Source organism: Plasmodium coatneyi, chromosome 9, assembly GCF_001680005.1.
Source record: "Plasmodium coatneyi strain Hackeri chromosome 9, complete sequence".
Classification (NCBI taxonomy): Eukaryota; Apicomplexa; class Aconoidasida; order Haemosporida; family Plasmodiidae; genus Plasmodium; species Plasmodium coatneyi.
The window spans coordinates 2,422,674-2,447,857 of NC_033564.1; the positions used below are offsets into that span (position 1 = coordinate 2,422,674).

The 25,184-nt window shown below is 35.7% G+C and overlaps 3 protein-coding genes across 3 annotated transcripts; 1 reads left to right on the forward strand and 2 right to left on the reverse strand.

Annotated features, from left to right (window-relative positions):
* Window positions 1–376: 376 nt before the first annotated feature.
* Window positions 377–4,693, reverse strand: PCOAH_00028140 (Protein kinase; the record flags this gene model as incomplete). Its single annotated transcript, XM_020059619.1, has 1 exon — window positions 377–4,693. One exon carries the CDS (start codon window positions 4,691–4,693, stop codon window positions 377–379), a length of 4,317 nt encoding a protein of 1,438 aa, XP_019914795.1.
* A 1,872-nt stretch (window positions 4,694–6,565) lies between these two features.
* PCOAH_00028150 (Uncharacterized protein) lies at window positions 6,566–7,512 on the reverse strand (the record flags this gene model as incomplete). The annotated part of the gene is made up of 2 exons (XM_020059620.1): window positions 6,566–7,309; window positions 7,438–7,512. The coding sequence occupies 2 exons, from the start codon at window positions 7,510–7,512 to the stop codon at window positions 6,566–6,568; spliced, it is 819 nt and encodes a 272-aa protein (XP_019915140.1).
* Window positions 7,513–12,829: 5,317 nt separating this feature from the next.
* Window positions 12,830–22,499, forward strand: PCOAH_00028160 (Erythrocyte binding protein; the record flags this gene model as incomplete). Its single annotated transcript, XM_020059621.1, has 4 exons — window positions 12,830–12,892; window positions 13,278–13,370; window positions 13,492–13,838; window positions 13,946–22,499. 4 exons carry the CDS (start codon window positions 12,830–12,832, stop codon window positions 22,497–22,499), a joined length of 9,057 nt encoding a protein of 3,018 aa, XP_019915062.1.
* Window positions 22,500–25,184: the final 2,685 nt, after the last annotated feature.

The following is a 25,184-nucleotide window of genomic DNA, read 5'->3' on the forward strand; positions in this document are numbered from 1 at the left end:
AAGTTTTTATATATGGTCAAGCCTTGCACTGTATGTCGTAATGTTCGGAATTGGCTTTTCCGTCTTATGTGAAATTTAAAAAGGTTATTCTAAAATTACAGGAAGTTTATATTGTGAGGTGCAGTCACTGCTGCGTAAGAAGGTGTATAAGAATTAAGTGAAGATAAATGTGCATACGAAGGTGTACAGCACGCACACACCGGTATGCATGGGGGCATTCATTTCACACTCGACGCAGTGAATTGTGTACATAGTTACGTACCTACTTACACACATGCATATATACATGTATTCACATGAGCGTACCGCGAAAACAAAAAAAATGATTTAAAAAAAAGTGAGAACAGTTCAAATTCGTGTAACGGGCACGGGCCAGTTAAGGTATATGAAAAAAATTAAAAATTGGATAGGCTAAGGCCTCCTCTATGGAGGGTCTAAATTCATAATCAAAATTCAGCAAATACTGTATATAATTTAGGGTTACCTCTGAAATTTGTTGGTTAATTTTGGGGTAACTTAACCCTTTTTTCATTTTGTTAACTAACAACTCTTTGGAACATTTCTCCAAATAATTAAATTGAAAGGGTCTTTCGCAGAAAAGCATTTCATACAAAATACATCCTAGTGACCATATGTCAATTTTGTCTGTGATGAGAAGATTCTTTTTATTTCTTAAACACTCGGGTGGTTGGTAGTATAGAGTCCCTCCCCCGTTATAGTACTGATAAGTATCAGGTAAAATGAGTTTAGCCAGTCCAAAGTCAGATATTTTTATTACTCCATCTTTTATTAACAGATTAGCCGGTTTTAAATCACAGTGGTGGACCTTCCCTGTGGGTAATGTTTTCATATATAACAAACCAAGTAATATTTGTTTAACCCAACATAGCGCTAAAACCTCATTAATTGGGCCATGATATTTGATGTACTTATCTAAATCTATATCGCATAATTCCATTCCAACTAGTAAATTCGTTGCAGATCCAAAAACAAAAAAAAATTCTAATTTTACTATAAAAATGTGTCTATGACAGTGGATATGGATATTTATTTCATTTTCCGCCCTCTGAATGATTTTATTTTTAATTTCGTTGGTCATACTGGGTTTAATTTTGTGAATTTTGGCTGCATACATTTCTAAATTTATGGAGTCGAAAACTTCCCACACTTCTGCGAAGCCTCCTCTTCCGATTAAATTCATCATACGTATATTCATTTTTAATGGATTGTAAAAGGAGAATTCGGAGTTCTCCTGAAAATTGAAATGGTCTAGTCGTTTTTCAAGTATGGCCCTTTTTTTATCTAAATTTAGTTTCATACTAAATAGTTCTGTATTTAGGAACTGAATATTTTTCTTTAAATATTGCTTCAGATTGACGTCGATATCACTCTTTGTCAATAGGGATAAAAGGGACAAAAAGAATTTCAACGTATGTTCCGTTGCACGGCAATTGGAGAAATGCGTACCATCTCTAAATGTGTCTCTACTTGGTGGTAAAATAGATTTATTATGAGTTTTCTTTTTTAGCATAGTTAACCAGGATAATTCGGATTCTTCCTTATTCTCATTTAAAATTAAATTATAATTTTTGACAGATTTGGTAAAGAAACTGTATGGGTATTGCTCAAATACTTTGTAAAATATTTCGTTATTTATTTTTTCTTGTTTTTCATTGGCAAATGTAAAGTTTTTTTTCTCACATGTAGACCTAATGATGTCTCTTTCGCATTCAGTTTCGTACTCACTTGGCATTTCTTCTTCATGGTTTTTATATTTTTCTTTAGAATTTGCTTGTTTTTTATTTTCACAGCTGCTCGATTTTTTAAATACTGCTTCCTTTGTGCTTTTGTGTGTGCAGTTCTTCGCAGAATTCTTCTTCTTATTGCGACAATTTTCTTCCTTACATGCTTCATTTTTTTTTTCATTGTTAATTGTTCTGCTTGAATTCTGTGTATTTTTGCTTTCCACAATTTGGGAGCAGTTTATTCTTTTATCACATTCATCTTTATTTTGTTCATTATTATCAGCACTGTTTGTTTTTTTAATTTTGCATTCGTGATGGTCCCCCTGGTTGTTGCAGTTATCAGATGGTTCCTTTTTTCCATTTTGTGCCTCCTCCTTCGGCACATTACTGTTGTCATTTTTGCTAATTCCGCTTTTATCACTTTCCTTTAGAATTGCACATTGATTTTCTGATGATTTATTCGCATTACCTGATGAGGCACTGTGTTTATTTTGATCCTTGCCGTTGGAATTGTCTTGTTCGTCTTTTTTGCTTTTGTCTTCTGCCTGCTTTTGTTCTTCCCCTTCGGCGTCCAATTTACAGTTTTCACAAGATGTTCTGATGCTTTTATTTACTTGGTTGTGACTTGACGTGGTTGCGTCGTGTTTTAACGCTTCCTCATCGTTATCTTTTTTTTTGTAGTTAAAATTTCTTATGTCATGATATGCATGTTTGTCCAGGTTTCTTTTATTCAGAATGGTATAAAAATTGATGGGTTCTTTGGAAAAATTTTCCAGTAGTTTTCCATATTCAGTAGTGTCCAAAGTGTTATCATCACTCTGGTCCACTTTATAAAAATAACCATACTTTGATTGTTCATGATTTAGGAGTAGTCTATTTACTGATCTTTCTAATTGTTTTTCTTTTAGTATGGATTCTAATATTAGATATTTTAGGGAGTTAATTTTTTCCTCTATTTCATCACACTGTTTTTTGTTCTTTTCTAAATAATTTAGATCGTTTTGAAATAAATTGTAAAATTCTTCGTTTTTTAGATGCTCTTCATTTTTCTTAAATAATTGCACCAAATTCTTAAAATCTATAGCAGATAAATTGCTATTTCCAAAATAGGTATTAATCATGTTTAGGTAGAATTTCTTCACATTTTCATTTTGCATGTTTTCTACAGATTTTGTGAATAACTGCACTGCGTTTTTTATTAAATCGTTCAAATTGACTTTGTTCGTTAATTCTTGGTATAGTCTTTTTATTATTAAACTGTTTTGTATCTTTGACATTAATTCGATAATAATTAAGTGGTTCCTTTGTTTTCTTATTTTTTCTATTCTAAAATTAGGAATAATCATTTTTTTAAATCGCTTTATGAATTCAATTTTATCCCTAGACGATTTAAATGTTTTTTTGTTAATAATTTCTTTAAAAACGTTGTTTGGTTTTTTCAACTCTTCCAAATTTTTTTTTAATTTTTTCATAATGTCTAGGTTTTTATAACAACTCTTTAAATCAAACACTATGTAGCACTTGACATTGTTTATGTATATTTCATATTCGTTCACCAAATTGTAGAAGAAGTGGGCGCTTTTATTGCTGCTGCTCTCGTCATTGCGGCTACTTTCGTACTCGTATTCTTCTTCCCTCTCCTTCTCTTCTTCTTCTTCGTCGTCTTCTGCGTCGTCATCATCCTCTTCTGCGGTTATTTCTGTATCTTCCACATCGGCTGCATCCTCTGCACACTTCGCACCTTCCGCTTTTTCTTTTAACCCATTCGAGCAGACATTTTCGCTGCTCTCCTTATTCACTCCGATGCTCGTATTATTCGTTTTATATTTTTTGTTGTAATGCGCGCTATTGTTGCTTTCCAGGGTGCAGGTCGTGCTGACACCCTTTCGCTTTTTTCGTTCCCGTTTATCCCCTTCTTTAATTTCATCATCAGAAGGGGTAGTGGGAGCAGCGGAATTGTTATCATTTTTGCAGTTATCGTTACCAGTTAGCTCAATTTTCCTGCTTATTTCTCCGTTTTGCTTCTTGTCTGAGCCGTCTTCTATATGGGTAGTTTCAAGTTCACATTTTGCTTCCTCACTGCAGTGTTTATCAGGATCAATATGTTGTTCGTTTTTCGAATTCATGTCTTCTTTTGAAACAAAATTGGTGTTTAACTTTTTGGAGTTGGACAGTGTGCTTCTTTTCTCAAAATAGGATTCAATGTGCTGTTCGTTTTGTTTGCCATCCGGTTGGCCATTATGCTTGCCATTTTGCTTGCCATTTTGTTTGCCATTTTGCTTGCCATTTTGTTTGCCATTTTGCCTACCATTTTGCCTATCGTTCTGCTTATCATTTTGCTTTTCGCTTTTTTGGTCACTCCTCTTGTCACTCTTTCTGCTATTCTTGTCTGCTTTTCTCGAGACCTTGATGATGTTTTTAAAATGGCCATTTCTCAATTTAATGAAGCAAGGGTTATACAGGGTGTTACTTTTTATATCTGATTTTCTAATAAAAAATTTATTGACCTTTTCGTCAAAATTATACACCTTAAATTCGAAGCTTATGCCAGGTATTATCAGTAATTTGTTAAGCGTATCAATAAAAATCAACGGATTTGTTTTTAAGTAGTCTACATAGTTTTCATTTTTATATTTTTCTCTAAATTTAATTTTTTGTTTCAATAAGTACACAAAGGTGTTTTGCTTAACATTGGAGGTGTTGTAATCATTATTATCGTCATAGGAATACAACAAAATGAGTTTCTGAAATGTATCTACATTCTTGTATATAATTCCGTTCACGTAATGCAGTAGGTCATTTATTTCCGTTAAATTTGATTTCAGTTCATACTTGAAGATTTGATCAATTCTAGGCATTTCATTTTCCTTAATTAAAATATTTTTCACATTTTTTATTCTTTGCTTTAAGAAGTTTCTCGATATATTATCTTCATTGTCGTCTTTCATTTTATTTGTTCCTCTCTTGTGTGTTTTTTTTTTTTTTTTTTTTTCGAAGTGGTAAATGGGAAAATAGTAGTTGATGAAAACTTTTCCTGACAGAAAGAAATGTTAAGATTAATTTTTAAAACACAACTTGTGCTGTCAAAATTTTTCTGAAACTTCCCCTTGTGCGCAATTTTACACCTTTCTGGGGTATGAAAAATGTTTCTTCAGAATTGTTTAAGTTGTAATTCAGAAGAAATTGTTATTAAAAGTTGTGAGGTGAAAAGGAGTGCGCACATCGACGTATACGCATAATGTAACATGTGTATTTTTTTTCTTCTTCTGTAAATATAAGAATTGTAAGGCAGCCATGCGCGTTTATTTATAAATTACATTTCAGTCGGAAAGGCTGTACAATATGGTATAAATAAAAAGAAAAACATTTTTTCAATCATCTGAAAGAAAAAAAAAAAAAAAAAAGGCTAAGTTCCTAACGGGCTTAAATGTGTACGGGCACAGGTTAAAAGGTTGAAATTAAATTTTACACCTGGTATTATACGCGGGTGTACATACTGCACAAATGAGCAATAGCAAATATTTCACATTAGCAAATTTTCCATTATATTTCCCTCTGTGTGACATTTTAAAATCCCATCGTATGATCGATCAATATTGGGAATAAAGCTTTTATTATGCATTTCAGTATCAACATATATGTGCACATATAAATGTGAGGGTTAAAAATAGAATGTTCTATATAAAAAATATACCTTTTAACTTTTTTTCTTTCGAGCATATACTTTTGAAATTCCTTAAGCGTTATTTTTTTTGCCCCTCACATTAAAGTATATAGATTTTTACGTAAGTCCAAAAGCCGAATGTGCTAGTTGAGTTTATATGATTTTTTTTTCCCTCAAATTGTTGAAGAATTCGAAGTTTTTTTTTAAAGTACAAAATGTTGCAGTACAGGTTGGTTGAAATTATGTATATTGGAGACACCTTTACAACAACATGTGCTATTTTTCGAGCATTATTTTCACGGTGTCTGGATAAATAACACAAATGCAGTTCACACTGTTTTAATTTATGACCATGTTCTGAACCGTGCGCTGAAATTGGAATATACCAGTCGGTTTAGCCGGAAAATGGTTCAATTGAAAAATAACACAAAATTGTTAAGCCCCTCTGGGGTTTTTAAAATGCGTGTTGGCTTCAGAAGCTTTCTGCACATAACAGAATTCCACTTTCTTTTTATTTTTAAGAAGTTGGAAATGAAGAAAACTATATTTTGCGGAGTGTATATAAAAATATTTCGAATTTTTTAAATTGCCAAAATGTACCTTTGGGTACACAAATAGAGAAGAAAGAAAAAGAAAAAAAAAAAAACAACAAAAAAACAAATATACTGGTTACTGTTAAAACAGTACTTTAGTCGCGATCAACAGATCAACATTTGGTACAAAAAGGAGAGACCACATAAATGTGATATGCTTATTTTCGTATATGTGTATGTATATATATTTACTACGAGTGCTATTATAAACGTAGGCATTTCTTGAGACACTGAAATGGGACAAAAAAGGCGAATAAATATTTGTACCAGATAATATACTAAATTGAATTTCATAATTGTTCCATTTTATTGCTTTGTATGCCTGGAAAGAATATATATTTTTTTTGCTTTTTCATTTTATAAATTCTAATACATGTACAATAACGAAGTCATCATTTCTCCACTTTGTAGTTAAATTGCTGCACAAATTAGCGCTGCGCAGGGAACATATGTTCTATTACATACTTCATATTTACCCCGATTGACGACGAGCTCCGTTTAGTTCATTATTCTTTCGATTCCTTAGTGTCTGATCCACTGACTTATGCATCCAATGCGTTCTCTTACGCAGTTCCTTCGTACTCTTGAGTCTTCACTTTCAAAATGGTGGACCATTTTTTCTCAGTTTTATCTATACAATTTTTCCACATGTTGAGAAATTTCCTTAAGGATGAAAGGAAAGGAACGGTTGCTACTGTATCGGCGTGCATATTAATACGATAAATTTCATTATAATAATCGTCTACTTCTTTAAAATCTTTCGATATTTCTTCTTGGAATTCATTCCACAATTTCATTTTCTCTTCCTGTGACAATCCATATTCCGAGGCTAATTCATGCAGTTCACTCAATAAATTATCCATTACAATTTGGTAGTCCGATATTTGAATTTTTATACATTCAACAAGTAGAAACTCGACTTTATCTTTCGGCACAACGAGCACATGATCCTTCAATATGGATGCTATATCTATTCTTCCTTCATAATCCATCAGGTCTTCTTCATCGTATTGTTCTTCTTGCTCGCATTTTTCCTCTTGTCCATCTTCTAGTTTTTCCAATTCTTCTATTCCTCTTACTTCATCCTCTTTTTCCGATTCGATATTTTCTCCTTGACCAAAAGCACCACCATTGATATATTCATCACCTAATTCAAAGATGTACTCATTATCATGAGGGTGAAGATTTAGCTCACTTGGATCAGCATACACACTTGAAGGAGCTGTAAATTGAGACAGCTGTCTTGGGGATGCTCTTACATCTAGTTGTGATGACAGGAGTTTTCCATTTTGCTCGATACCACTATTCTGGAAGAAGGATTATTAACGAATTAGAAAAAAATATATATAATTTTAAGGAGTGCAATTTTTTTCAGCAAAAACGTGTTTTTTTCTTGTTTCTTTGGCATAAACATAATTCCATTTTATCTTCTTACCAGCAGCACAAAATTCATCATACTGAAAAAAGAGAATACAACCCTGGGTGAGCTCAATATTTTGAATTTTTTCATCTCGAAAAATTGAGAACGTTACTTGTGAGAATACAATTGAGGCAATTACTAATTTTCAAAATTTTTTTACAGAAGTAATATCAGTTTGGTATATTTCCAGAGGAAAAATTTTATAGCATTAAACGGTTTTATAGAAAAAAATTCTGCTCTTACGGAATGTTACGTGAAGAAATGCTTCTGTGCCCGGGATTGGGGTTGAAATTTAAAATGAAGGAATTAGAAAAATTAGATAAATCAGAAAAATAAAATAACACATGAGAAAAAGGCATACAATGAATAAATATGAACCTACAGAAACTCCCTTTTTAACAAATTATTAACGAACAAAATTTGTGTTATGTCCTCATAAGGTGAATATAATTCAATAGGTTAAGTCAGTAAGCTAGCTAACGCAACCGCAACAGCTAGCGAAATAAACCCCAACAGCTAGCGAAATCAATCGCAAAAGCTAGCTAAATCAATCGCAACAGCTAGCTAAACAATCGCAACAGCTAGCTAATGCAACCGCAACCTTCGCATAAAAATCCAGTGATTTTTATATATGCACGCTTTATTCTGCATTTATTGCACTTTAACATGTATGAACTGACAAAATATAAGTAGAATACACACAACCCTATTTGCATACCATAATCTTTAAAGAAGAATTGGAAGATACAACAGAATAATACCTTCAGGAAAAGCAAATGCGATTAATGGCAAATGGATATTTATTTATGGTTTTTTTTTAAAAAGTAGTAAATCGCTTATACACCGAGCGCAAGGCTACCGCATTATAGTTCTTTGCGGAAGGTCGAAAAAGGCCTGCAGGACAGGCAAAATGGTAATTTTTTATTGTGCTTAGCTTTATGACGAATACGATGTCATATCTCATAAAAATGGAAAGAATATTATAAATTCCATCACGTCATCAACTCTTATATATGCGCAATTGAACTGATTAATTTTTCCATTACGTCGGAACTCAAAAAAAAAAAAAATGAAAAGTGTTTATATTCTCTTAATGTTTGCCTCTTCCCATTTGGTTATGCATAAGAGCCGGTGTTTTTTTTTATTATTTTATATGACACCTTATACGAAAGAGACGTTGTTCAATATTCACCCAATAAAAGGAGAGTAGGTTTAAAATGCAACTTCCCTGTTTATCACGTGAAGGGAATGCGTATATATACAAGTATATAGCGCATATGTGCCATCTGTTCCCTGCCCGGCCCATATCGTCCGTATAATCGCTATATGCAGGCATGTACAAACCCGGATATACGTATTAAAAAGAAGTATAAGTCCTTGCCGCGTGTAGTATAAACTTAAGGTCCATTTGTAAAAGCCGAAAGACACATTAATGCACAGTTGTATGCACGCATATATACGTAATACAGCTCCCATTTATGTTATTGCTCACTTTTAAAAATATTTGTTATCCCTTTGAAGTGTTGTACGGGTCATTCGGTCGAAAAAAACATTTTTTTAATGAACCGTACTACAGCTGGATAGCACTTGTTCGGGGAAAAAAAAAATAAAGTACAACAGGATGATCGGGCAAATGTGCCCAGAAGAGAGAGGAGGAAAAATGGTATGACATATGCTTAAAATATGCACAGAAAAATAAAATATAATGTTATAATTAAGCTGTACGGTCAAAAAAAAAAAAAAAAAAAAAATACACTTAAATGGACCCTTACAGTTAAACGTAACCCTTACATTTAAAAAAAAAAATTAAGTTTATGCTTACGCGTAAGCACAGAACTAATCTGCATGCGCGGAACCAAACCGCAAAGTTGAACATAGGGAATTCAAAAATACACCTCAAGGAACATAAAACCAAATCCATTGCAATTGTTATGTTTTCAGCGTAGTAAATATTTTGTGAGCTTTTTAAATAAAATTCCTTGAGAAGTGAAAATTACGCTGATGAAAAAGGCGCCTTTTAAAGTAACCCTTTATAAGCTTTTAACGTATATATATATATTTTTTTAACTCCACAAGGGATTGCTGTTATTTGAGTATGTATATATGTATACATACGATAAAGCATATTTTTCGCGTAACATTCTCCATATTATTTCATATGTCACTTTACATAAAATGTTTAAAAAAAAAAGCACTCAGCAAAATGGGAGTTGATACATATAAAAAAAATATATGTAACCGTTTTGTTTGCGTGGATTTTCGTGGATTTTTCCGAATTTTCTCGCGTTTTCTCGTGCACCAGATTTGTACACCATCTCAAAGGAAACATTCATAAAAGGCATAAGTTCCTTATATTTCTTACCTTTATAGGGATGATTTTTAGTATGTTCGTAATATATATTTTAAAACGGAAGCAGGCAATACGAAAAAGCATGACCTTGTAAATTTTCAAATTTGCACCACTTCTTGTGCGCACTTCGCATTCAAATCATGTGAGGAACGCTCATAAGATATAATTTTTGCAGTATCCTTCTTTTGGACGTATTCTCTTCTGCATACACTCACGTAATTTCTTTGTATGCATGTACTTTTTTAAAGGGAATACACGTAGGTTTAGCTTGCCATGACGAGGGAGCTAGGTACCAGGTGCCGTTACACATAAGGGGTGTGTTTATTCTTTTTCTTATTTCCACTTTGTGCACGTATGGTTCTTCGTGCGAGGGAGCATAGCGGTGCCACCATAAGTTTAAAACGCCCCCAACTCGCAAAAATGCGGAAAAACCTCTTATAATGAAAAAAGTGTTTTGGAAAATTAGTGTGTTTAGAGAATGCCTATATAGTCAAAGAACCCATTAAAAAGCAAAGCAGAAAGAGCTGCATTCAGAAAATCATGTATTATTGGAACAGGTGTGTTGCAAAGGAATATAATTGTTTGTGCTAGTGAGCCTTTTTGAGATCATATTGGAATATGCGGAAATGAATGAGGATGGTGATATAGGCATGCAATTTTTATTTAATTCTTTGATCGGTCGGCTAGCCTGATATGTGCACAGTTTTGTAAAATGCTTAAAAATAAAAACAATTTTTGTTAAAAATTTCGCGTTTTTTTGCGTAATTTCATTTTAAAAAAGGTAAAAATATATTGTTTTTTTTTATTTTAAAACATTTATTTGTTCGCTTTTACGAAAATTTTTTTTCACAAAAGAGCACAAAAAAAGTTTTTCCCTAGTATAAGTACAACCATGCAAGGTTTTCACTTGTTTGTGTATACTTAAGTGTTAAGTATGTTTACGCGTGTTTTCTGCGTTTAAGATTACATGTTTTTGTTCGAAAGCAAATTTTTGTTTAAGGAAAATTCATGTAATTTTTGCGAAGTTAGCATATGTATACTTACGAAAGTACTGCTTACGGCAAAACTTCTCTCTCTCAAAACATGACTTACAGTCGTGTAAATTTGTTTTCATTTTTCATATGACATATATATTTGTAAATCACATACATGCTCATCTCATACACTGCTTATAACGCATTTCCTCTTTGGAGCTCACACGCATTCATTTGAAAAAGTATATTTGTATTGCATAGCCCTACATAATACGCTGCAACGTATTTATGTTGGTTTATGCTTACATAGTATATACTTGTTTCTACAAGCACACCTTATTGTTTGCACCCTTTTATTCGTAAACACACTACTATTACACCTCCACATAAGATACGCTCTAACGTATTCTTTGTTTGACATGTTTGTTTTCTTATAATTCATACCCATTCATTTGCAAAAGTATACTTGTATTGTATAGCCTTACATAATACGCTCTAACGTATTTATGTTGGTTTATGCTTACATAGTATATACTTGTTTCTACAAGCACACCTTATTGGTTGCACCCTTTTATTCGTAAACACACCACTATTACACCTCCACATAAGATACGCTCTAACGTATTCTTTGTTTGACATGTTTGTTTTCTTATAATTCACACCCATTCATTTGCAAAAGTATACTTGTATTATATAGCCTTACATAATACGCTCTAACGTATTTATGTTGGTTTATGCTTACATAGTATATACTTGTTTCTACAAGCACCCCTTATTGGTTGCACCCTTTTATTCGTAAACACACCACTATTACACCTCCACATAAGATACGCTCTAACGTATTCTTTGTTTGACATGTTTGTTTTCTTATAATTCATACCCATTCATTTGCAAAAGTATACTTGTATTGTATAGCCTTACATAATACGCTCTAACGTATTTTTGTTGGTTTATGCTTACATAGTATTTACTTGTTTCTACAAGCACACCTTATTGTTTGCACTTTTTTATTCGTAAACACACCACTATTACACCTCCACATAAGATACGCTCTAACGTATTCTTTGTTTGACATGTTTGTTTTCTTATAATTCATACCCATTCATTTGCAAAAGTATACTTGTATTGTATAGCCTTACATAATACGCTCTAACGTATTTATGTTGGTTTATGCTTACATAGTATTTACTTGTTTCTACAAGCACACCTTATTGGTTGCACCCTTTTATTCGTAAACACACCACTATTACACCTCCACATAAGATACGCTCTAACGTATTCTTTGTTTGACATGTTTGTTTTCTTATAATTCATACCCATTCATTTGCAAAAGTATACTTGTATTGTATAGCCTTACATAATACGCTCTAACGTATTTATGTTGGTTTATGCTTACATAGTATTTACTTGTTTCTACAAGCACATCTTATTGGTTGCACCCTTTTATTCGTAAACACACCACTATTACACCTCCACATAAGATACGCTCTAACGTATTCTTTGTTTGACATGTTTGTTTTCTTATAATTCATACCCATTCATTTGCAAAAGTATACTTGTATTGTATAGCCTTACATAATACGCTCTAACGTATTTATGTTGGTTTATGCTTACATAGTATTTACTTGTTTCTACAAGCACACCTTATTGTTTGCACACTTTTATTTGTAAACATACCACTATTACACCTCCACATAAGATACACTCCTAACGTGTCCTGTAGGTATTATTTTTTTCATTTTTCTTTCCTTCGCACCCTTCATCTTTTTTCATTTGTTTCTTGTACACATTTTTTCTAGTACATTTTCCCTCTTGTACTTGTATTTTCCCCCTTTTTTCATTGGCATTTTCCCTATCACTTTTACTTTATGCCTTTGCACTGTTATATTTAGCTTTTACATTTGCCCTCTTGGCACTTGTTAATTTCCAGAGAAAATATTCACATTTATTCACTGTTTGCATTTATTTCTTACGTGTATTCACACGCCTACATATATATAGAAGCCACTTATTCTTAAGAGGTAGTATTCTTTTCTTAATATCCAAATATTCTATTACGTGTAGCCATTGGTGGTAAGAGAAAATGGGGCACAAGAGGAACCAGCAATATAGGAGACCCAAAAAGGGCAAAAAAAAAAACAAGAAGGTACGTAATGCTCATCATATTTCTAGGCATATGTATAGGAATATTTTTGTTTGCATTTCACCTTGCATGCGTGAAGTCTAAATTTCACGAGATTCAAGTGTTTGTCTCGAGGAGATGTTTTTTGGGAGACCTCTTAATATCTTCCCTGTGGCAATCACTTGGACGCGTAAAATTAGATCGATCGTTTGTAAGTTGCGTAAATTGGCGCGCAGAATTTCGTGCGAAAAACAACGTATGGTTTGCGCACCTCGAACGTTGGGTGTTAGTAATAATTTGTGTGAAGGCTGTGTAACTCACATATTATGTATTTTTCTTCTTCATTTTTTCTTAACTTTTGTAAGCTGGGGAAAATAAAAATATGTTTTTCTCTTTCATCAATCCGCAGAATACCAAGAATTCTAGGAAGAAGAAGCAGAAATATCAAAAAAAGAATATTGTTCAAGAATTCGTCCAAAAAGTTACCCCAGTAGTTATTCCAGTAGTTATTTCAGAAGCTATTCCAGAAGCTATTCCAGAAGCTATTTCAGAAGCTATTTCAGAAGCTATTTCAGAAGCTATTCCAGTAGTTATTTCAGAACCTATTTCAGAACCTATTTCAGAAGCTATTCCAGAAGCTATTCCAGAAGCTATTCCAGAAGCTATTTCAGAAGCTATTCCAGAAGCTATTTCAGAAGCTATTCCAGAACCTATTTCAGAACCTATTTCAGAACCTATTCCAGAAGCTATTTCAGAACCTATTTCAGAACCTATTTCAGAACCTATTTCAGAACCTATTTCAGAACCTATTTCAGAACCTATTTCAGAACCTATTTCAGAACCTATTCCAGAACCTATTTCAGAACCTATTCCAGAACCTATTTCAGAACCTATTTCAGAACCTATTTCAGAAGCTATTCCAGAACCTATTTCAGAACCTATTTCAGAACCTATTTCAGAACCTATTCCAGTAGTTATTTCAGAAGTTGTCCCATATGTTGTCCCAGAAATCGTCCAAAAAGTCACCCCAGATGTTGTCCCAGAAATCGCTATAGAGAACAATTGCGAGTGTGAAAGAACAGATGTAGAGAGAGCTGCCAGAGTAGATGATGCGCCAGGAGATCAACTGGACGCAGATCTAAAAGCTGCAAGTGAGTCGGTTGCTGTTGAAAAAGATCAAGAGAATGTCCTCAGTGTTGTTGAGCCACCTGTTCCTACAGTTTATTCCATTCCCTCAGTGGTGGAGAGTTCAGAAGAAGAGTTGGAAAGTGTGGTAGTTACGAATTTGAGTAGTCCTCGAAATAGAGAAGAAAACGAAATCGAGAAAGAAATCGATTTATTGGAAAACTGCGTCGAGGGATCTATTGAACAGGGCTTGGAAGTGATGCCCAATGCTGAAAGAGAAGATTTTGTGCAAATGGTAAAATGCATGAAAAATAGAATTCAGGGAAAATTGATGCATTTTATGACGCTGTTTAAGGAGAGTTGGGCAAGAAATGCAAAAAGCGTATTAGATTTGTCCAAGTTTATTTCATATGACCAAGTGGAATGTGTGCAAGATCTGATGAGTTGTATAGAACATACTTTGGAGCACATTAGTCAGCAGTTTGAACCTGCTTCGCCTGCTTCAGGGGAACGCCTTGAGTTGCTGCCAAAAGGCACCACTGAATGCACGGTTGATAGTAAAGAACTGTTGGCCAGGGATGTGGAAGAGTACGATTTGAAAGGTGTTAGAGCGCTTTTCAAAGAGTCTGTGGAAGCCACAAAGGACTTGGCGAATTTGTTGTTGAAGGACTATGCAGTGTGCGATTTGAAAGGTGTTAGAGCGCTTTTCAAAGAGTCTGCAGAATCCAAAAAGAACTTGACGAATGTGTTGTTGAAGGACTATGCAGTGTGCGATTTGAAAGGTGTTAGAGCGCTTTTCAGAGAGGCTGCAGAATCCACAAAGGACTTGACGAATGTGTTGTTAAAGGACTATGCAGTGTGCGATTTGAAAGGTGTTAGAGCGCTTTTCAAAGAGTCTGCGGAATCCACAAAGGACTTTGCGAATGTGTTGTCGAAAGACTATGCAGTGTATGATTTGAAAGGTGTTAGAGCGCTTTTCAAAGAGTCTGCAGAATCCAAAAAGGACTTGACGAATGTGTTGTTAAAGGACTATGCAGTGTACGATTTGAAGGGTGTTAGAGCGCTTTTCAGAGAGGCTGCAGAATCCACAAAGGAATTGACGAATGTGTTGTTAAAGGACTATGCAGTGTGCGATTTGAAAGGTGTTAGAGCGCTTTTCAAAGAGCCTGCGGAATCCACAAAGGACTTTGCGAATGTGTTGTCGAAGGACTATGCAGAATGCGATTTGAAAAGTGTTAGAGCGCTTTTCAGAGAGGCTGCAGAGTTGTTGGAGGTTGTAAATGAGGAACCCCGTAGTGTTCTTTATTTACCTCATTCAAAGGGATTTTCTACTTGTTTCTGGAAAACACGGTACTGCGAGGTGAGAAACATCTGCCAAACATCGTACTATGGTGTTTTTCAGTACATTCATGGTAGAAAGTACGACATGCACAGGTCGCTTTGTAATGTAAAGATGGAATATAATTTTGATAGAGGACTAGTTAAGAGGACGAAGGCTGTTTACACGATCACAGTGAGGAGGGGCAAAGAGAAAATAACGAAGAGAGCAAGTGCAGAAGTAATGAAAGGGCCATATTTTTCCAGGGAAAAGAGCATGGTAATAGAGGACTGTGGTGCTGATTGCGGAATTGTGAGTAAGATCCAAAGTGAAAGCGGAAATGGAAGTGGAAACGGAAGTGGATGCAGAAGCGGAAACATGCGTGGATGTGACTACGTGCAGGGAAGCGGAAGCGTTTGTGGAAGCAGGAATGCACGTGGAAGCGGAAATGTGTACCGAAGCGGATGCAGAAATGGAAGTGGAAACGGACGTGGAAGTGGAAGCGGAGGTGGAGACAAACGAGGAAACAATAACCAAGGAGATGGTCCTTCGGGTGGAGAAAATTCCTCTTCGGATGATCAAGGTCATGCAGATGATGAGCAATCATCAAGTGAAGATGACCAATCAGATGAAGAAAAGGAAAAATGGAAAAGGAAGGGTGGTCAGAAGAATGGTGAAAGGAAAGTAGAGAAAAAGATGAGCAGAGGTCGCTCTGGTTTTGTGCTGCCCTGGAGCTCTTCCGGAAAAGCTGGTGAGGAAAGCTTAAAAAGAGAGGACGATACGGGTAACAGTCAGTATAGGATGCCTTGGGAAAGATGTGCCGAGAAGAAAGATGTTGTTATGCCCTCCAAAGGTGAAGAGACCTATGTGCGCAACAGTTTTAGAGGAAATAGGCGGGACAGGGGTGTAAAGCGAGAAGAAGAGAGTCTAAAAAGGGAGGACGACTTTAAAAGGGAAGATTGCCAGGATGCCACTGGTGATGTTGCACCGTGGTACGCGAGTATTGAGAGTGAGCGTAGTGGTTCAAAAGGGAGCCACGAAAAAAGAAGTAGCTCATTGTTGATACTAGCGCGTAGGATCCAAAAGAATAACGGTACAGGTGAATCGAATGAGGGAAATGGGACAGGTAGTTTGTTTGACGGTGTTGATTTAGGCAATCTTGCAGTTGCAGCTGCACAGAGTGTCGGAAATCAGCTGGGTCAGAGGGGTGCAGCAATTAATGACGCACAGCCTGGTAACAGCGGTAGTGGAAGCAGTGATGATGGGAATTCCGATGTAAGCACTCATATTGATGAGGAAAGTAATGACAGCGAAAGGATCCCGGAACCAGATAATGAACACAATGGTGAGACACAACACACAGATGCTAGTGAAAAGGGAGAAACAACTATAACCCCTGATGAAAGTGACTTAGAGAAAGAGACTGTGCATATGAAGAAAGTGCTGATAGGGAATTATAGAGAAAGAAATGCATATGTTATGAACCGAATGCGTGACACATCAGAATATATGCTCCCAAAAGTAAATGAAATGCCTGAGGACAGAAAGCTTAACAAGATTAGAAACATGTATAACCGTCGTCCAAATGTAGCAGGTAGAAGAAAGTATAGAAAGTATGCAGACAAAGAAGGGGGCAAGAATTGGAAAGAAATTTCACGTGTTCTAAAATATGCAGAAGGTATTGTATCGGAATTTATTTCATGCTTCAAGAAAAACAATAAATTCAGCCGTGAGTACTCGACGAAATATTATTATGGAAAGAGAATTCAAAGTGTATTCCCAAAGTATCGCTTCTCTGAGTGTAAGAAGGTGTTTACATATTTTGAAAGGATGACAACGAATCCCATTATTGAAAAGGAAAGAGACGATTATCTAGAAAGCGCATTCGAAATGTTCCAGTTGGACAGCAACGACGATTCATATATTGAAATTATAGAGTGGTGCAGAGAAGCTATTTTAGAGGTTATGAGGTCCATAAGAGAAAATATAAGAGATATAGGATCTGCTGATATGAAAAACAAAATTAGAGAGTATAGAGAGCGTTACCGAACAAGCACTGAGGAGGCAGATGGTATATATGCTGAAGATCATCCGTACATTATAGCTTTGAAAAAAATCGATGATTGTTTCAGCGAACTTCAAGATAGAATGTTGAAAGCGCATAAGTTTGTGAATTTTTACGATTATAAAATGGACAGAATTGTTAGGACCTACACATCTCAGTTGAGCTACAGTTACAGATTTGTACATTATTGGCTTCATATATTGACAAGATTATTTACTGATGTGCCTCAAGTGTGGAATTTGCCAGGAGAATTTCCTTCCCACGTGTTTGAAAGTTGTCAAGAAAAGAAGAAAGTGGTAGTGGTGCGATTGAAGTTAGTACAAATGATGAAGAAATTTAAGAGATGTGTTGAAGACGGGAGCTACAAGCCTCATACCTACAAAGAGATGGAGACAGTTCGTGACGCATACAATATTTATAAGTACACCAAAATATTTTATGATCAGTTATGTGAAGGGCTTAGAATTCTTTCCGGGCGTGAGATTCATGGGGTGCAGGACGTATATAATGAAATTTGCGCACCGGGATTTAACTTAGAGCCTTCAAATAGCATTGTGCATTCTGCAAACCGCATTATTCGACGTATTGGGTCGACGAACCCGTCCGAGTGGCCAACTGATGACCAGGCGCTAAATCTGCTTGGAGAAGCCGACGAAGAGAATGACAACACTGCAGCAAATGGAAATTTAGAAAGGGACAACGCAGCAGACGACGAAGAAGAAAGGGACAGCCCAGTAGATGAGGAAGCACAGAACAATGCTGACAACGGCAGTCGTTACGATGGGAATACGAGTGACTCCTCATATATTTGCTATGGGAATAGACTAGATACGATAGAAGATTCCACGAACTACTACAATGGTATGTTATATGGATCCACGGAAATTGAAGATAGCAACGATTATGGGGCTGTTCCATGCTTAATGGATATTCCGAGACAAATAGGCACAGAAGAACTATCTCCAACAGTAGAAAATGTAACACACGACAGTTCCAGAATTGTTGTAGGGGAAGTTATAAATGATGAAAATGGTAATGATGTTGAGGTGGCTTTAGAGAATGTCCAGGAAAATTTAGAGATCGTCACAGTCGTACCGATGGAGGCTCCTTCAAGTAACATAGAATTTTTAGACCTCGTACTGGTAGATACTGCTGAGAATAACTCGACACTTTTGGCTCAAGAACCGGTGGCATCTACTCAAAATGGATTCATTTCTGCGCACCAAGAATCAGTGGCTCCTGTTCAAACCCGGGGGGGTTTTGTGCAAGCTGCTGTGGGTGCTATTCATAACAGTTCCAACTTGCGTTCAGAAGAACAAGTGGAATCTACTCAAAATGGATTCATTTTTTCACCTCGAGAGCCAGTGGCATCTACTCAAAATGGATTCATTCTTCCAGCCCAAGAATCGGCTGCACCTACTAAGAATGGATTCATTTTTTCACCTCGAGAGCCAGTGGCATCTACTCAAAATGGATTCATTCTTCCAGCCCAAGAATCGGCTGCACCTACTAAGAATGGATTCATTTTTTCACCTCGAGAGCCAGTGGCATTTACTCAAAATGGATTCATTCTTCCAGCCCAAGAATCGGCTGCACCTACTAAGAATGGATTCATTTTTTCACCTCGAGAGCCAGTGGCATTTACTCAAAATGGATTCATTCTTCCAGCCCAAGAATCGGCTGCACCTACTCAAAATGGATTCATTTTTTCGCCCCGAGAACCAGTGGCATCTACTCAAAATGGATTCATTTTTCCAGCCCAAGAATCGGCTGCACCTACTCAAAATGGATTCATTTTTCCAGCCCAAGAATCGGCTAAACCTATTCAAAATAGCTTCGCATTTTCGCACCAAGAATCAGTGGCTCCTGTTCAAACCCGGGGGGGTTTTGTGCAAGCTGCTGTGGGTGCTGTTCACAACAGTTCCAACTTTTATTCACAAGAACCAGTGGTGTCTGTGCAGAATCATGGGGGTGTTTCTGTTCAGGAACCAACTTGGACTTCACAAAATAGTGTAAAATTTATGGAACAAAGGAACAACGAAAGTGCTAGAAGTGAAAATATTCGTTCATATAATGGAGCAGCCGAAAACACAAGAAATGATTTAAGTTTCTTCGCTCTCGCCCAAGCATCAAACGAAGATAGCAATTTCTGTGGAAACATGGGAACCTCACCGAGGAAATTTGAAGATAGTGAAACAGTGCATGAAGAAAGAGGCAATAAGAGACAAAGAGGCAGTTTCAACTTTAGCAATGCTATACAGACTGGGTATAACAACTACAACCAAAATGATGAAGAGTTGCCAAGACCAATGGCAAATTATCCCAGTAATTATGGCATGTGCAGTGAGCATTTACCCGATTTTCCACAGAACAAAAGAAGTGCGTATATTCTGGATCCAAGAGAAAACCACAGGTCTGACAACATGTTCAAGAGCGAGTCAGCACAGGACCAGAATATGTATAACAGCCGTACGGGCACATGGGAAAAACCTAAAAGTGAAGACGCATTTTTCAAGGGCGAGGTGCACGAAGAGAGCAACAAAAATTTTTTCCATTCTACTAATCCTATGAAGGAGTACAACTCTGAGCAGATAAGCATGCAAGACAACTTATCACAACCACCTTTCACTAGCCAAAGCTACAACAACACCAACAACATGGACGACATATCATACCATTCAAACTTTAGCACTGGCAACTTCAACAGTGACAACTCATCACAACCACCTTTCTCTAGCCAAGCCAATTTTGGCACAGGCAACTTCTACAATGACAATTTGTTCAATAACCAAGATCCGATGATAGGTCTCCAGAGCAATATGGACAATTTGTCACAACCACCTTTCTCTAGCCAAGCCAATTTTGGCACAGGCAACTTCTACAATGACAATTTGTTCAATAACCAAGATCCGATGATAGGTCTCCAGAGCAATATGGACAATTTGTCACAACCACCTTTCTCTAGCCAAGCCAATTTTGGCACAGGCAACTTCTACAATGACAATTTGTTCAATAACCAAGACCCGATGATAGGTCTCCAGAGCAATATGGACAATTTGTCACAATCACCTTTCTCTAGCCAAAGCTACAACAACACCAACAACATGGACGACACATCATACCATTCAAACTTTAGCCAGGATAACCTTAACAATGGCAATTTGTTTTATGACATAGACCAAGAGAACGGTCTCACGAGGAACATGAACAATTTGCCATTATCACCAGAGTTTATCCAAGGCAAAGACTACACTGAGGACTCATCACATTATTCACAATTCAACGAGAGTGTAATTCAACATTCCGAACCTTTCATGGATGATAAGTTTACATACGGAAGGCAAGAAAATCACCACCAAAGCAACATAAGCAGCTGTTCATCCTCAAGAGGAATGTCCCCTACCACCAGCAGGAACAGCGCAACACAAGAAAACACAAACGAGAGCAACATAAACAATTGGCCACACTCAAGAGGGTTTGTACATTTCACCAACAGCAACAACAGTGCCACCGTGTTGAATAATATGCACACGGAAAATATACATGAGAGACATAGCACCACTGAGTCCATATTCACAGACGATGAAGCAGACGACGCATCAGAAGAGGAAGAGGAAGATATATTTGAAAGAGAGCTTGTGGCACAACAAAAGGTAATAGCAGAAATATTGTCCAGAAGGGCCGTGGCAGCACTTGCGGAAAGGAAAAGAAGAAAAGCACAGGCAGCTTTATTGGCAAGGGAGGCGGTTGCGGCCACTGAGGCAAGGAAAGCAAGAAAAGCACAGGCAGCTCTATTGGCAAAGGAGGCTGTAGCAACCACTGAGGCAAGGAAAGCAAGAAAAGCACAGGCAGCTCTATTGGCAAAGGAGGCTGTAGCGAACACTGAGGCAAGGAAAGCGAGAAAAGCACAGGCAGCTCTATTGGCAAAGGAGGCGGTTGCGGCCACTGAGGCAAGGAAAGCAAGAAAAGCACAGGCAGCTCTATTGGCAAAGGAGGCTGTTGCGAACACTGAGGAAAGGAAAGCAAGAAAAGCACAGGCAGCTCTATTGGCAAAGGAGGCTGTTGCAACCACTGAGGCAAGGAAGGAAAGGAAGGCAAAGGCAGCTCTATTGGCAAAGGAGGCTGTTGCGAACACTGAGGCAAGGAAGGAAAGGAAGGTAAAGGCAGCGGTATTGGCTAAAGAAGCCAAGGTCGTGCGTGATGCTAAAGTCACTATGGTAGCGAAGGCGGCTCTACTGGCAAGAGAAGCCGTGGCGTCCAAAGAGGCTATGGCAGTAAAGGCGACTGCATTGGCAAATATCAAGGAAGAAATGGTAGTAGGCTCCAAGAAGAGAAGAAAAAGAGGCATGCGAGAACAAGCAGAGACAACACAAGAAAAAGACAGCAGTGTTACGGAAAAAATACCTGAACGTACTAGGAAGATCAGAAGGAAATTGGTGCAAGAGCCAACTATTGGGAAAAAAGCCAAAGTGGAGGAAGTAGCCAAAGTCGAGGAAGAACCAAAGGTCATATTAGAAACCAAATGCAATGTCGAGCGAACAGAATCTGATTTGAAAACAAATGTGAATGTAGACACCTCAGTGAAATTACCTAAGAAAAGGGTCCATAGCAAAATGACCAATACACCAGAGGACAATAACGATTGGGTCGTATTCAAGAAAAGGCGAACAGGTGAAGTGGACGAAATGGAACTTTCAGAAAACACAAATGGAGTTAAGAATGAAACTGACGAGGCTAAGGAAACTGACGAAAGTAAGGACAGTAACAAAAATAACGGAACTAAAGAAAAGAACACTGCATTAGACACCAACATTCAGACAAATGGTAAAACACCTAATATCCCGAAAAAAGAAATAGCCGAAGCGGATGAAAATTGTGCTAAAAATGAAGATGTGAAGAGCAAAAAATTAACTTGTCCCAGGCGCGCAACCAGGTATTCGACCATAACCACAAGACATGTGGGACATTTTAATTTAAGTATAAATAGAAAGCTAATAAAAAAAAGAAACATAGCAAATAAAAAAAAAAAAATCAAAAAAAGAATTACGAAAAATGAACGAAACACTAAAAGAGTACACAGGAAAGAAAAAAAGGCCAAGTTACATCCGTTGCCCCAGACATAAACAAGACCTCTTCGACCGGGAACATTGAGAATTTTGGACATTAATGGTAAACAATTGACCCAGACATATTTTAGGAAAGACGTGTTTAAGAGAGCACACTTCTGTATGCCCTAGAAGGAACTGTCACATGAACAGAGACAGAATATTTGGCATAGCTAAGTATCAAAAAAAAATAATACTAGGGCACTTAACACAGTCAAAAATTATCCACGCACGTCGTGTGTAAAAACACTAATCCTGCCCCCCCCAAAATTATACATATATTAAAGGATCCCTCCCCCTAAAAAACTATATAACAAAATCCCCCCCAAGAAAACTATATTATAAAATTCCCCTCCAAGAAAAATATATGATAAAATCCCCCCCAAAAAAACTATATTATAAATTCCCCCCCCAAGAAAAATATATGATAAAATCCCCCCCAAAAAAACTATATTATAAACCCCCCCCCCAAAAAAACTATATAAAAAAGACCCCAAAAAAAAACTATATAACAAAACCCCCCAAAAAAAACTGTATAACAAAAAACTCCAAAAAAAACTATATAACAAAAAACTCCAAAAAAACTATATAACAAAAAACCCCAAAAAAACTATATAACAAAAAACCCCAAAAAAACTATATAACAAAACCCCCAAAAAAACTATATAATAAAAAACTCCAAAAAAACTATATAATAAAAAACTCCAAAAAAACTATATAATAAAAAACTCCAAAAAAACTATATAACAAAACCCCCAAAAATACTATATAATAAAAAACTCCAAAAAAACTAATAAAAAAGACCCCCCAAAAAAAACTATATAAAAAAGACCCCCAAAAAATATATATATAACAAAAAAAAAAAAAAGAAGAAAAAACTGCATAATTACCTATTCACATATCTGCATATTTACTGGTGCTAGTTAACCTACATAAGAAGCACAACCTGAAGAATGAAAATAACCTATTTTCATACATGCTGCACAACGGCATACAAACCGACAAAAGTGATGTGCACTTAATTAAGAAAGGGGGGGAGGGATATCCATTGTTCTTCTGAAATGAGCATTCTACGAGTGCCACATATATTATGCAAAGAGCAATTTATTCAGAGAGGGGCAGGATTAATCTGAGTGCGCAATACAAAGAGGGCAATACCGAAGGCACAAGAGCAAATACAAGATCGCTATAAATTGCCTATTAAGACTCATCAAAATGAAACACATGGGTCATATATACTAAGAATACATGTATACCAGGTTAACCGAGCTATATTAATAAGCATGTTTGCTTAACAAATACAGGTAATTTACATAATTCTATACATTGTTATCATTTATCGATAACAGTCTATGCGTTCTTCAGCTTATTACAACATAGCATGGAACATATATATAGACATGTACATATATATTTTTATTTATCTTTTTCTTTTTCTCCCCATATATAGGATTAGTTCATCTGTTATAGAAATAAATCGAGTTCACCTGGTAAATTATGAAGATAATCTGGCGTCATACAAAGAACCCAAAAAAAAATACCAAAAAAAAAAAAAAGAAGTCAAAAAAACAAAAGAAGTCAAAAAAACAAAACAAAAAACCAAAAAAAAAAGCACATAACAATACTAGACCTACACATCCTTATCCAAAAAAAAACAAAATAAAAAACAAAAAAAAAGAGCACACAACAATACTAGACCTACACATCCTTATCCAAAAAAAACAAAACAAAAAACAAAAAAAAAAGAGCACATAACAATACTAGACCTACACATCCTTATCCAAAAAAAAACAAAAAAAAAAGCACATAACAATACTAGACCTATACATCCTTATACAAAAAAAAACAAAACAAAAAACCAAAAAAAAAAGCACATAACAATACTGGACCTACACATCCTTATACAAAAAAAAACAAAACAAAAAACCAAAAAAAAAGAGCACATAACAATACTAGACCTACACATCCTTATCCAAAAAAAAACAAAACAAGTCAAAAAAACAAAACAAAAAACAAAAAAAAAGAACACATAACAATACTAGACCCACACATCCTTATACAAAAAAAAAACAAAAAGAAGTCAAAAAAACAAAACAAAAAACCAAAAAAAAAAGCACATAACAATACTAGACCTACACATCCTTATCCAAAAAAAAACAAAACAAAACAAAAAAAAAGAGCACATAACAATACTAGACCTACACATCCTTACACAAAAGAAAAACAAAAAGAAGTCAAAAAAACAAAAGAAGTCAAAAAAAAAAAAGAGCACATAACAATACTAGACCTACGCATCCTTATACAAAATAAAACAAAACAAAAAACAAAAAAAAAAGAGCACACAACAATACTAGACCTACGCATCCTTATCCAAAAAAAACAAAACAAAAAACAAAAAAAAAAGAACACATAACAATACTAGACCCACACATCCTTATACAAAAAAAAAACAAAAGAAGTCAAAAAAACAAAAGAAGTCAAAAGAAACAAAAAAAAAAAAACCAAAAAAAAAGAGTACATAACAATACTAGACCTACGCATCCTTATCCAAAAAAAACAAAACAAAAAACAAAAAAAAAAGAGCACATAACAATACTAGACCTATACATCCTTATACAAAAAAAAACAAAACAAAAAACAAAAAAAAAGAGCACATAACAATACTAGACCTACGCATCCTTATCCAAAAAAAAACAAAACAAA